Consider the following 14,824-nt stretch of genomic DNA (forward strand, 5'->3'; position numbering starts at 1 on the left):
ATTGGTAGATCACATAACTAATGAGTAGGTATTGAATACAGTGTTATTACAAATGATTGAAGCGATTTCACAGCTCTACAATAACTTTATTATTTGAGATATTTTCACAATGCTTTGCACACACATACAAAAACTCAAAAAGTTTTTTTAGGCATTCACAAATGTTTGATATGTGCCCCTTTAAGTGATTCTGCAGACATCAAGCCGATAATCAAGTTCCTCTCACACTCGGCGCAGCATGTCCCCATCAATGAGTTCGAAAGCATCGTTAATGCGAGCTCGCAGTTCTGGCACGTTTCTTGGTAGAGGAGGTTTAAACACTGAATCTTTCACATAACCCCACAGAAAGAAATCGCATGGGGTTAAGTCGGGAGAGCATGGAGGCCATGACATGATCTCCACCACGACCGATCCATCGGTTTTCCAATCTCCTGTTTAAGAAATGCCGAACATCATGACGGAAGTGCGGTGGAGCACCATCCTGTTGAAAGATGAAGTCGGCGCTGTCGGTCTCCAGTTCTGGCATGAGCCAATTTTCCGCGGGCTACGCGAGAAACTTGCCTGCACGCGTTCAACCGTTTCTTCGCTCACTGCAGGCCGACCCGTTGATTTCCCCTTACAGAGGCATCCAGAAGCTTTAAACTGCGCATACCATCGCCGAAAGGAGTTAGCAGTTGGTGGATCTTTGTTGAACTTCGTCCTGAAGTGTCGTTGCACTGTTATGACTGACTGATGTGAGTGCATTTCAAGCACGACATACGCTTTCTCGGCTCCTGTCGCCATTTTGTCTCACTGGGCTCTCGAGCGCTCTGGCGGCAGAAACCTGAAGTGCGGCTTCAGCCGAACAAAACTTTATGAGTTTTTCTACGTATCTGTAGTGTGTCGTGACCATATGTCAATGAATGGAGCTACAGTGAATTTATGAAATCGCTTCAATCATTTGTAATAGCCCTGTAGAACTGGGGAGAAGAGAAAATTGTGGCACAACTTGACTAGAAGAAGGGATCGCTTGGTAGGAAATATTCGGGGGCATCAAGGGATCACCAATATAGTATTCGAGGGCAGTGTGGAGAGCAAAAATCGTAGAGGGAGACCAAGAGATGAATACACTAAACAGATTCAGAAGGATGTAGGTTGCAGTAGGTACTGGGAGATTAAGAAGCTTGCACAGGATGGAGTAGCATGGAGAGCTGGGAGATGAAGAAGCTTGCACAGGATAGAGTAGCGTGGAGAGCTGCTTCAAACCAATCTCTGGACTGAAGACCACAACAACAACATTATATATATTGTAAACAGTAACGGTTCTATCACACTTCCTAGAAGTACACCAGAAATCACCTTTACATCTGTCGAGTTTATTCCATTACGTCAACGTGTTGAGTTCTGTCTGCAAGGAAGCCTTGAACCCAGTCGCGAATATGCTCCGATACCCGATTAGCTCTTTTTTTTTCACTAAACGGCAATGCGGAACGGTGTCAAATGTCTCCCTGAAGTCAAGGAACCTGGCATGAACCTGAGCGCAATTTTCTACGGCACCAAGGATCTCATGGAGGAGCAGAGAGAACTGAGTTTCGCAGGGTCTCTATTTGCGGATTCCATGCTGACTTTTATAGAGGAGATTTTCCTTCTCCAAGAACGTCATAATTCTTGAGCATAAAACATGTTCCATAATTCTACAACAGATTGATGTAAACGATATAGGTCTATTATTGTGTTCATCTGTCCTACGGCTCTTCTTAAAAACAGGAATGACCTGCGCTTTCTTCCAGTCGCTAGGTAATCTTCGTTGCTCAAGCGATCTACGATAAATACCTTCCTCCATGTTAACTGATTCGACAAGTTCAGGTCTGTTTGTTGCCAGGAGATGTAAGACGTTATCCTCATGAGTTGGCTCTCTAACCATCTAGTCAAAGTAATTTTCACACAAGACATCCAGAACAATGTACACAAATCCCTGTCTCTGGCACCAGTTTTGATAGCATGACACTCGCAATCTATACCTACAAGTTGAAGTCACCCCTACTACAACGGCACGATCAGAAACATTACTAACAATATTCTGCAAGTTCTTCTATCTGAAGCGGTCTACCACTATAGCTCCTGATGCAGGCCGTCTATAAAAGCATCCGATTACTATTTTTGGCTGATCTTTGATAATTAACTCTAACCAGATTAATTCACAATGGGAATCCATGATAACCTTGCTAGATTCTACCGAATTCATTACTGTAATAAACACGATGTCACCACTGGCGACTAACCTGTCTATACGATAAATATTCCAGTCTGAACTTAGGATTTCGTCGTCATTAACGTCCGGTTTCTACCAACTTTGTATTTTTAATGCTATCTGTGCTTTATAACCTTTGGGAAGCGATACTAATTCTGGGACGCTCCTGCAGTTTACTGAAATCGTATTAACCTTTTCCACCTCTGATCTGCGACGACGAACGTTCTCTGAGGACAATTGTGGGTAATTTATTAGGAAAATCGTCTTTGATGCCACGAGAGGGTTTCTCTAACCTAAAAAAGCCCCATGTTCACCCAGCACGTACTGTGCTACCCAAGGAGCCGCTTCCTGCGTGTAGTGCAAGCCTGATCTATTAAGGGAATACTGCAATTCTGTCCCCGATAGCGGAGGTCGAGAATTCTCCATCATTCCTCAAAGTCGATCGTTCCTCAAAGTCACAGATAAGCTCACAAATACACCTTCATATTGTCATATAAAAGAACCTCATAATTTGATTCACCTCTCAGGTGAAATAGCTATTGCCACTTATGGTTCAATATCGCGAATCAGATATGATTGTATTAAGACCAAATGGTCAATTTCACAGCTTCTCCTAGTATAACGCCCTGGAACCAGACATCGTTGACAAAAGAATGGCGCTGTAGTACTTGTAACAATAGTCCTGTGTTTGAAGGTGTCTGTTGCTGCAATTCCTGGTGGCCAGCTGTGTTTTTTCACCCAGCTTTGCTCGTCGGCTTGTGCCTTACAGCCGCTTTCTGCTCCTCTTAACAAATCTAAAACACATTTTATTTGTGAGGTTTACATCTGAAACAAACAATACAAACAATGTACAGTATACTACAATATACAATACAATATATAATATACGTACACACCACTTAACTGTATCACAGGCCATGTAGCGTAAGCGGTGCCGTAAGGGAGATCATCGCGTGATCTCTCTTACAGACCCATAGGAAGTGATTCCATATATACGTTTTGTGGCTGCTGCGGTGTAAGTCATTGTATATTATCTCTTTGTTGTCGTTCGTCATTACTGGGATTTAGAGGTCTAATTTCTACAATGTCAGTTTGTCGAGCGGGCCCTGCCCTATTTGAATCACGCCAGTTCTGATTAAATTCAGGTCTGTTGTCATAACTATAGCGTCTGTCGTCATGTCGGTAATTTCTGAAATTTCTCTCTTGTCGATCATGTGGCGGAGAATTTCTCCCGGAATCGTAATTACGACGTGAGCTGTTGCGTCTGAAGTCATTTTGTCTCCATTGATAATAATTGTTCTGGTTCCCATATTGTCTATTTCTGCGATTGCCTCTGTCGTATTCATTACTACGGAATGTGCTCTTTCTCTGTATCTATTATTATTCTGCCAATGGTTGTCACAGGAGTGGTGTCTGTTTTGATCACGATTTGCGTTATAAGAGTAGCCTTGTTGTGTCTGGTTATTATTTCTGTCGTCACGTAATTGTGATGGATGTGACCTGCAATTGTTGTCTTCCTGTTTTCGGATCATGTGATTGTCAGTGTCAATTTCCAATTCTTGCAAAAGTCCCTGAAAAGCTTCGGTGTCATCTTTACAACGTCCTGCCAAAATGATATGTCTTAAGTGTTCAGGCAATTTAATTAAGCATATGCGAATAGGTTCCGACGGACTGTACACGTTTGACAAATAATGATTTTTGTGTAACATAACTGCAAAATATTTTACAGGGCTGGAAATTTCAGACTGTTCGAAATGTTTCATCATTGGCTCAAATGGCTCTGAGCACTATGAGACGTAACATCTGAGGTAATTAGTCCCCTAGAACTTAGAACTACTTAAACCTAACCAACCTAAGGACATCACACACATCCATGCCCGAGGCAGGATTCGAACCTGCGACCGTAGCAGCAGCGCGGTTCCGGACTGAAGCGCCTAGAACCGCTCGACCACCCCGGCCGGTGTTTCATCATTATGGTACTGTGTTTTACTTGGTCTTGAGTAGCCTGAGACCAATATGCAGAAAGGAAGGCATAATAAAAATCTCCTTCATTGTGACAGTCACGAATAACCAAACGCATTCTTATCGCTTATTCATTTTCTAGATAGCCACACATAAATTCTAATCTGTGCTCTAATCACCAGTTAGGAGGAAAACAATGAGAAAATTGATGAAGCCAAGCTTGTGGATGTATGCCATTACTGGAATTCTTGAATGTTTTAAATTTACGCGTTGTGATGAAGACCTTTTAGTCAAAGTCATCGCGACGTCGAGTCGCAAATCGGTCTTTCTTACGTCGTGTCGGTGGTTCCATCTAAAGGCTAGCTGCACCTTGCCACATCCATGCAAAATCTCCGAAATACCCTACGTTATTACTTTTTGACTTTCCCTTATTTCTAAATTCCTCTTCCCGTGTTGGAGCGCGAGTATTCTCTGAAATATGTAATTCATTAGCCAACTGATCTTGTACTTCCCACATTTCTCTTTTATGTTGCTTATTAATCTGATTCTGACTTTATTTAAATTCCATAATTTCCTTGTACTCCTCTGTGTCAGTAAGGACTACCAGTCTTGTATCACTCATATCATCATCTACCTTCATAGATAAATTTGTTAACTGATCCGAAAGTTCGGCTACTTTTTCCGATAATGAGCTAATTTTGTCCGTGTGTTTTTCTGAAGCAAATTTTAGAGTGTCCATTTGTGTCGCAATCGTATCTACCGTGTCCTTCAAGTTTTCCTGATTTTTTTAAAAAAATGGCTCTGAGCACTATGGGACTTAACAGCTGTGGTCATCAGTCCCCTAGAACTTAGAACTACTTAAACCTAACTAACCTAAGGACATCACACACATCCATGCCCTAGGCAGGATTCGAACCTGCGACCGTAGCAGTCGCGCGGTTCCGGACTGCGCGCCTAGAACCGCGAGACCACCGCGGCCGGCCCTGATTTTTTTACAAGTTGCGTGACCGTATCGGTAGATGCAACTGAGTCAATTTTAGCCTGCAAGGTGTCGTGATTTTCGATCTGCAGTTCTTTGATGGCTGCTTCATGATTCTGTAATGCGTTTTCATGTCGCGGGAAAATAGGCTGAAAATGCTCACAAAATTGTGTTTTTACGTCTTAACAAATTTTTTGACATTTCGATTCCATTTAAGTAACTGAGCAGTTAAACCTCCACGTGTTTGGTTAAGCCTTTGCTCAATTATATCTAACTTCTGGAGTTGTTGCCGTGTTCGTTTTTTATCGTGTTCCATTTGTAGCTGTGTTTTTTCCATTTGTTGCTATGTTTGTTTCTGATTTTGTTCCATTTGTTGAATTAATTCCAGTAACAATGTATTAGTGAATGAAACATGTTGCTTTGTACTTTACGGCAGTGCATTTGCACCGGCAATGTTCGGATTTTGAAGAGAAAAAAATGAATCTTGACTTATTTGAGAAAAGCGTAATGACGAAAAACCTGAATCTACGGTATATTTAAGATTTTGTTCTGTTATGAAACTTCCTAGCAGAGTAAAGCTGTGTGCCGAACGGAGACTCAAACTCGGGACCCTTGCCTTTCGTGGGAAACTGCTCTACCAACTGAGCTACCCAAGCACGACTCACGACCCGTCCTCACAGCCTTACTTCTGCCAGTATCTCGTCTCCTACCTTTTGGTCTGTTGTTTCATGTTCCTTTGTGCTTTTCGGCAGTGCATTCGCACCGGCAATACCCATATTTCGAAAAGCAGAAAGAGTGTCGTGACTTAAGTGAGGAAAATGTAATGACACAAAACCTGAATCCAAGGTATTTGCAAGATTTTGTTCTGTTATTTCGCATTCCTGAGGCGAATCGATCGACAATAGTTCCTTGTTCACTGATTGTTTCACTATCTAGACCGTTATTTTCTGCCTGGTCTATGCCCCTATGCACTATTATCAAATTATTGTCTCGAACATATGTCACTTCATTGCAAGATGGTGCTAACAAGCTACGCTCATCGTCACTGTCATTTCTCAATTTGCTTTGCAGCCTAGTTTACGCTTTTCATACGCCATGATTGTCACACTGTTTCACACGATAACACAAAAAAATCTGAAGAGCAAAATACCCACTAATATAGCACTGAAAACAATAAATATCTAATTAGTTGCGAAAGCGACTGCAAGATGCTTGGTGCTAATTCACATGCATGTCACAATTGCTTTGCTCATTACAATACAGTACAACAATAAGAAACTACAACTACAAAAGAAATTCTCCATATACAATTACGCGCTAGCAGTAGACAATAACAAATTTCTAATCATGCACTAATTATTCAAACTACAAGAAAATCAGAAGATTCGGCTAAGCGTCGACAGGTGAAACTTCTTTATAAGTTTTTTACTTAAACTGCAGTAACTGAGAAGGTGAAACTTCTACGTTTTTACTTAAATTACTTAATGCAACTGACCCTTCTAAAACTGCTGAGTGAATCTGACGTACTGTCACTTTGCTTGTCTTTATCGTTTCGACACTGACCTACAGATTTTTCGCTGACAAATACAGCTCAAACTTATTCTATTCATTTATGTCCCGCAATATACAAATCTGACTATTAATTAACACTAAAGAATGGCCATGAATTAGTAGAATCGTAACAATAACCCACAGATTTCAGAAGTCACTTCTCACAAAAATCTTCATGAGACGAACTACAGCAAGTACAAAGCCAGCTAAATAAAGACATTCTAACTACTGTAGGTTCTAACTACTAATAGGCATGTGGTTAGCAAAGGAAAGATTTTGTTCCAGAGCAAACAATGTATTTAGCAGATTTTACCTCAATCATGTGACATCCAGTTCCAAAAATTATATAATCTTCTGTGACATTCAGTTCCAAAAATTATATGATCATCAATAATTCCGTTACCCACATTTTACAATCTATGTCCAACCAATATTAAATCTCCATGACGGACACACGTCCAGACCGTCCACTCTCACTAACACTGCTTCTAACCTCCATTACTGCTAACTATTAACTTCTAACTGCGAGTCCGACCAGCCACAGAGTCTCTTACAGAGGGCGCACAGTGCTGTCAGTGATTTCAATGCGTACTACATAGCGCTGCCAACTTACAAACACATAAACACGGTACTTACACAGTCTACGTTTGGAACGGTAATACCCTAGTCTGGCTGCTGCTAGACTCTGACCAATTGTGTTGGAGACACAGGATGTTGCAGGAAGTCCATCACTTGTTCTCAATTGGCAGGCTCAGATGTGAACGGGGTTACGATGTGCCTGGTGCATGATACTGTGAACCTTCCTTGTGATGGTCAGGCGTCGCCGACCAGAACCTAGATGACGGGTATGCCTGCCCCCAGATTCTGATTTAGTACAACATCTAGGTACTGTCATGTCCAAATGCTCCTTAAACTGCGTATTGCACAATTAAACTAGCTATCAAAATGGAGACTCACCATGAGGCCCTTTCAAAATATGTCAGGTGCTGATAACACTGTCTCACATGAGTACTCGTACACGGCATCTCAATGTCCCTCACCGTGATCACTCAACATCTGATACTGTTCACGCCCCACATATCCTACCACGCCTGCTAACAATACCAAACATGAACAACACTAATGGACTGTGGTGAATTTCCTACGCGCCACAAAGAATGGAAAATTTAATAATTTACAAACACATGGTGGTCAGCGCTTGTACGAAGCTACACTGACATCCGGCAATATCTTCTGGATCTTTCACATTTTTGTCAGGGAGTGTACATCGATGAGCCAAAAATTTATAAGCACCTGTTTAATAGCATGTTCTTCCACTTTTCAAACACAGTACAACACATATTCTGTTTTGCATGGATTCTACAAGTCCTTGACAGGATTCTAGAAGTATGTGGCTCCAGATGGCAACGCACAGGATGGTGGTTTACGGGCACGCAGCTGGCGCCCTATATGTGTTCCAGTGGGTACAGATCAGGGACATTTGTTGGCCAAGACATCAATGTGAGTTTACTATAACGCCCTTGAAACCACTGTAGCACGATTCTGACCTTGCAACATGGACAGTTATCTTGCTGGAGGATGTCATCGCCGAAGGAGCAGACTTCAAGCGTGAAAGTGGTTCACGATGATATTCATGCAGTTCACTGCTGTCATGACGCCATCTATTACCACCACAGATCCCATGGAAACCTAACTCCATATTCCCCATAGCATAATTCTGCCCTCACCAGCCTGCATCTGTGGCGCTGTGCACGTTTCATGCAGCCATTCGCCTGTATGGCGGCGTATAAGGACCCAACCATCGTCCTGGTGCAACAAGAAATGCAATTCATTCGACAAGCGACACGATTATTTTGCTCCACAGTGAAAACTCAGTGATACTGTCCTCATTGCAATCACGACAGTCGATGTAATTGGGTCTACTCAGGAACGTCTAGGGGTCGTGTGATGTGGAGTTCCATGTACAACAATGGCCTTTGAACGGTGAGCTCCGAAACACTTGTGCCTGCACCAGCATTTTACTGTGTCGTCAGATTTGCCACAGATCTCTGCCTATCCTGGATTACATAGTGAGGGATCCTCCGACCTCGACGTTATGTGATGAGACGAGGTCATCCAATACCTTATGGCCTACTCGTTATTTAACTATCCTTCAACGACTTCAATAGGTGCTCACGACAGTCGTACACCAACAGGCAACCAGATTCGCCGCTTCAGAGATCCTCAGCCGCAGCGCCACAACAATGTACCCTTTGTCAAAACCGCTTAGGCCGGTATTACACTATCAAATTTCTTTGTCAAATATCTTTGTCGAATATCTTTGTGAAAGATATTTGATGGTGTAATAGAGAACTTTGTCAAATGTCGTCCAATATTTTATCAAATCTAGGGCCATGCTGTACATTTTATCAAAGAAGTACACTGCAATATGACATGTTACCACACGCTACATCTGTCGTCTGTAGTGTTTTAAACTTTTAATAAACATTGCCGGTAAATACAATTGGTGTGTGCCGACAACTACAAAATTAATAGAGATATATGAAGCTGATGAGGCGCTTTACAACGTGAGGCACGCTGAATACAAAAATAGATTAAGAAGATTGGAGACCTAACCTAACCTAACCCAACCCTCTCCTGTAGCAAAGAATCGGAGTGTTACAGTGAGCCTGTCTTCTGCAGATGTAGCAGTTCTTAAGTGAATATTGTGCTTTGTGATATGAGGATATACTTGATTGAGGACATACAGAAATGTATGCTCATCCACTCTTAAGTAATTGATGTACGACTTGACGTCCTCCACTATAAGATCACGTAATAAGTTTTGTTGAATGCTTTTATCGTGTCGTCGTAAAACCCACGGCTGTCCGCAACTCGTGGTCGTGCGGTAGCGTTCTCGCTTCCCGCGCCCGGGTTCCCGGGTTCGATTCCCGGCGGGGTCAGGGATTGTCTCTGCCTCGTGATGACTGGGTGTTGTGTGATGTCCTTAGGTTAGATAGGTTTAAGTAGTTCTAAGTTCTAGGGGACTGATGACCATAGATGTTAAGTCCCATAGTGCTCAGAGCCATTTGAACCAAACCCCCCGGCTTCACCCATGTATGATTCCATTTTTCCCCCGCTATTCTTCCGCATATGCACACAGTGCAATTGTGGTACATGCAACTACTGCGGTTAATAACACGTTGTTGTTGTCAGCCATCTTGAACTCTGACGAAAAATATGATGACAGTGTAATACCCCTTCTAGCGCTACGTCAAAGATCTTTGTCAAATATAATTGACGGAATATCTGATCACATCTTTGATCAAATCTTTGACAAAGAAATTTGATAGTGTAATACCGGCCTTATATAAGTGGATTTCCGCATTTGCAGCCATATCTTCGCTATAATTACTGCCCATTCGTCTCTCTTCCGCTTACATTCTTTCCTTACTGCGTCACGTGCCCGCAACACCCGCAGGGGGCATACATCCCCGCAGTGGGCTGTGGTCACCATGTTTTGGCTCATCAGTGTATATACTCATCGATCTAAAGTTTTATCGACTGCGTTTTAAACGCTGCAGTTGCCCTGTGTAGAACAATTGTTCAGCTACCACATTCCTCGGTTTGTAAATTTGCAAAAATTCATAGTTAAATGCACCTATTTGTCTTACGTGACTTGTAGATACAAACATATTATGCTATTTGAAGGTAGGTGAAGCGCGTCTTAGCATAAATAAAGCTACATAAAAAAGTGTTGGGTTTCCGTTTTTCTTCAATTAACGGGTAATGTCATCCAAATTCATTTCTTTATGCCATCCTGCTTCTTTATGATACGAATAATGTGTGCTCGATGCACGTAATATGCAGTGATAATCACTTTAACCGAGACCTGTGCTCGCACCAACGGTTGCAAGTACACCAGGGACTCTCCTCCTTGTGTGCCACGAATGTCTCATATTTTAATACTGACCCACACATTTTCTCCACGCTGCAGTAGGCTTTCGTGTATCTTAATTTATGTGCACGAATGTTTTTGTAAATTGAGTTCATGGTTCAGAGTAGTTTCAGGGGTAAGACAAAGCTGCAACCTGTCTCCACTGTTGTTCATATTATTTATGGATCATATGTTGAAAACAATAGACTGGCTGGGTGAGATTAAGATATGTGAACACAAAATAAGCAGTCTCTCATATGCGGATGACTTAGTTGTGATGGCAGATTCGATTGAAAGTTTACAAAGTAATATTCAGAGCTAGATCAGAAATGTAAGGACTATGGTACGAAGCTTAGCATCTCCAAAACGAAAGTAATGTCAGTGGGAAAGAGATACAAATGGATTGAGTGCCAAATAGGAGGAACAAGGTTAGAACAGGTGGACGGTTTCAAGTACTTAGGATGCATATTCTCACAGGATGGCAATATACTGAAAGAACTGGAAGCGAGGTGTAGCAAAGCTAATGCAGTGAGCGCTCAGCTACGATCTACTCTCTTCTGCAAGAAGGAAATCAGTACCAAGACTAAGTTATCTGTGCACCGTTCAATCTTTCGACCAACTTTGTTGTATGGGAGCGAAAGCTGGGTAGATTCTGGTTACCTTATCAATAAGGTTGAGGTTACGGACATGAAAGTAGCTAGGATAATTGCAGGTACCAGTAGATGGGAACAATGGCAGGAGGGTGTCCACAATGAGGAAATCGAAGAAAAATTGGGAATGAACTCTATAGATGTAGCAGTCAGGGCGAACAGGCTTAGATGGTGGGGTCATGTTACACGCATGGAAGAAGCAAGGTTACCCAAGAGACTCATGGGTTCAGCAGTAGAGGGTAGGAGGAGTCGCGGTAGACCAAGGAGAAGGTACCTGGATTCGGTTAAGAATGCTTTTGAAGTAATAGGCTTAACATCAGAAGAGGCACCAATGTTAGCACTGAATAGGGGATCATGGAGGAATTTTATAAGGGGGACTATGCTCCAAACTGAACGCTGAAAGGCATAATTAGTCTTAAATTACGATGATGATGATGAATGTTTTTGTATTTTTATCTGATTATTGTTTAATTATGTATCATTTTTTTCGTCTGTCAACATGTAATGTATCAAAGGACGACAGCTGGATTGTGGCTTACTCGTCACGATTTCATCTTCTAAAGCCCTCTGAAAGCGACGCGCTGCTGATCTCGATGCTGGCGGCGCGCTACCAGATGACGAAGGGCAACCCCCGTCAGCGCCCTCCCTCGGATCCGACGCGGAGCAGCCAGAGGCCGTTGGACGATATCGACAAGGCGGTGGACCGGATGCGCATGCTGACCGCCTACTGCTCCACAGAGGCGCATTGCAGCGTCCAGAAAGCCGCGCGCCTTTGTATGGTGCAGCTGCGCGTTCTGGACGCCGACCGGAGCGACTGCCTCAGCGCGGAGAGGCTCAGGCGGGCAAGTCACTCTGTTGTTCTTAAATCGAGGCGCTCAACACAAAGACATAGGGAAGCTGCACTCCTTTTACCTCCACAGCTTGTGGCGTTGACCCGAGCAACTAACCAGTAGTCAACCACGAGTCCTCATATAGGTAATCAGCAGACTAGAGCAGGTCGCGTCCAAACAGGCCCGTTTTTTAACTGTTCTACACATTTACCTCCACCAACCGCTGCAGCCGAAGTGTTTTAATATCCTTTCACTCATTTTACAGTGAGAAAAGCTGGATGCCAATTTTGCTTTACCTCACGTTGCCTCGTAACCATACTTCAGAGCGATATAGTTTTGTTCATTGTAGTTCATAGGTGTCTCCCCTTACCTGTCTCGCAAGCTGACCCTTTCCCCTCCAGCCTTCCCTATTGTTCGATCTACCTATCTACACTACTGGTCATTAAAATTGCTACACCAAGAAGAAATGCAGATGATAAACGGGTATTCATTGGACAAATACATTATGCTAGAACTGACATATGATTACATTTTCACGCAATTTGGGTGCATAGATCCTGACAAATCAGTACCAAGAACAACCACCTCTGGCCGTAATAACGGCCTTGATACGCCTGGGCATTAATTCAAACAGAGCTTGGATGGCGTGTACAGGTACAGCTGCCCATGCAGCTTCAACACGATACCACAGATCATCAAGAGTAGTGACGAGACAGTTGCTCGGTCACAATTGACCAAATGTTTTCAATTGGTGAGAGATCTGGAGAATGTGCTGGCCAGGGCAGCAGTTGAACATTTTCTGTATCCTGAAAGGCCCGTACCGGACCTGCAACATGCGGTCGTGCATTATCCTGCTGAAATGTAGGGTTTCGCAGTGATCGAATGAAGGGTAGACCCACGAGTCGTAACGTATCTGAAATGTAACGTCCACTGTTCAAAATGCTGTCAATACGAACAAGAGGTGACCGAGACGTGTAACCAATGGCACCCCATACCATCACGCCGGGTGATACGTCAGTATGGCGAAGACGAATTCACGCTTCCAATATGCGTTCACCGCGATGTCGCCAAACACGGATGCGACCGTCATGATGCTGTAAACAGAACCTGGATTCATCCGAAAAAATGACGTTTTGCCATTCGTGCACCCAGGTTCGTCGTTGAGTACACCATCGCAGGCGCTCCTGTCTGTGATGCAGCGTCAAGGGTAACAGCAGCCATGGTCTCCGAGATGAGAGTCCATGCTGCTGCAAACGTCGTCGAACTGTTCGTGCAGATGGTTGTCGTCTTGCAAATATCCCCATCTGTTGACTCAGGGATCGAGACGTGGCTGCACGATCCGTTACAGCCATGCGGATAAGATGACTGTCATCTCGACTGCTAGTGATACGAGGCCGTTGGGATCCAGCACGGCGTTCCGTATTACCCTCCTGAACCCACCGATTCCATATTCTGCTGGCAGTCATTGGATCTCGACCAACGCGAGCAGCCATGTCGCGATACGATAAACCGCAATCGCGATAGGCTACAATCCGACCTTTATCAAAGTCGGAAACGTGATGGTACGCATTTCTCCTCCTTACGCGAGGCATCACAACAACGTTTCACCAGGCAACGCCGGTCAACTGCTGTTTGTGTACGAGAAATCGGTTGGAAACTCTCCTCATATCAGCACGGTTGTAGGTGTCGCCACCGGCGCTAACCTTGAGTGAATGCTCTGAAAAGCTAATCATTTGCATATCACAGCATATTCTTCCTGTCGGTTAAATTTCGCGTCTGTAGCACGTCATCTTCGTGGTGTAGCAATTTTAATGGCCAATAGTGTATCTACCTATCAGATGGCTATAATTAAAGTGCAGCTATTCACAGAGTTCCAGAGTGGGCTGTAATTATTGTATGACAGCGAAACTTGGTAAATATTCTAATATGCTAATGCGAAGCCGATTTATGAGGGAAGATGTTAGTTCAAATATTTGGATACAGGGGGAAATCTGGATCTGTGAGTACGAGAAAGATGCATTAAAATGTTTCCACCTGTAATGGATTAGGAATGGGACGAAAAGGCATAATGTTGATTTTATTACTAACCACCACTTACAGTCTGTTCAACATGAGCACTGGAGACGTCGACGAGGTGCTGTACAGTGCCAGATGTCACCTGTTGGCCAAACCTGAAACTATTTTTTCTTCAGCGTAAGTCGGATCTGCATTAACGCATTAGCGTATCTAACAAATTTCGCTGCCATATGATAATTAAAGCTCCACGAGTAGCTGTACTTCGATTATAACCACCTGGTATTTATCTATGTAGCCGGCCGCTGTGGCCGAGCCGTTCTAGGTGCTTCAGTCCGGAACTGCGCCGCTGCTGCGGTCGCAGGTTCGAATCCTGCCTCGGGCATGGATGTGTGTGCTGTCCTTAGGTTACCTAGGTTTAAATAATTCTAAGTATAGGGGACTGATGACCTCAGATGTTAAATCCCATAGTGCTTAGAGCCATTTGAACCATCTATCTAAGTACAGACCACTTTCCTACCCTTTGCCTCCTCGTTTCCCTATCAGTCTCTCTTTCTATCTCTGTTTTTCTTTTCTCTGTACAAACCACTTTACAACATGATGCGCACTGCAATACTGTAATAATGGTGGTATTTTTCACTTTTTTGTCGTGAATCGATAAAATTAAAACAGCAGAAGTGGAAAGTGCCACCT

General features: G+C 43.3%; 1 protein-coding gene across 1 annotated transcript in view; it reads left to right on the forward strand.

Annotated features, from left to right (window-relative positions):
• LOC126176533 (tyrosine decarboxylase-like) overlaps positions 1–14,824 on the forward strand; it is a 198,120-nt gene that overhangs the window by 78,524 nt on the left and 104,772 nt on the right. Inside the window, exon 4 of the mRNA XM_049923690.1 lies at positions 11,852–12,130. Within this exon, the coding sequence (XP_049779647.1) occupies positions 11,852–12,130 (279 nt within the window). The remainder of the gene's footprint in view (positions 1–11,851; positions 12,131–14,824) is intronic.

This window comes from Schistocerca cancellata, chromosome 3 (genome assembly GCF_023864275.1).
Source record: "Schistocerca cancellata isolate TAMUIC-IGC-003103 chromosome 3, iqSchCanc2.1, whole genome shotgun sequence".
Lineage (NCBI taxonomy): Eukaryota > Metazoa > Arthropoda > Insecta > Orthoptera > Acrididae > Schistocerca > Schistocerca cancellata.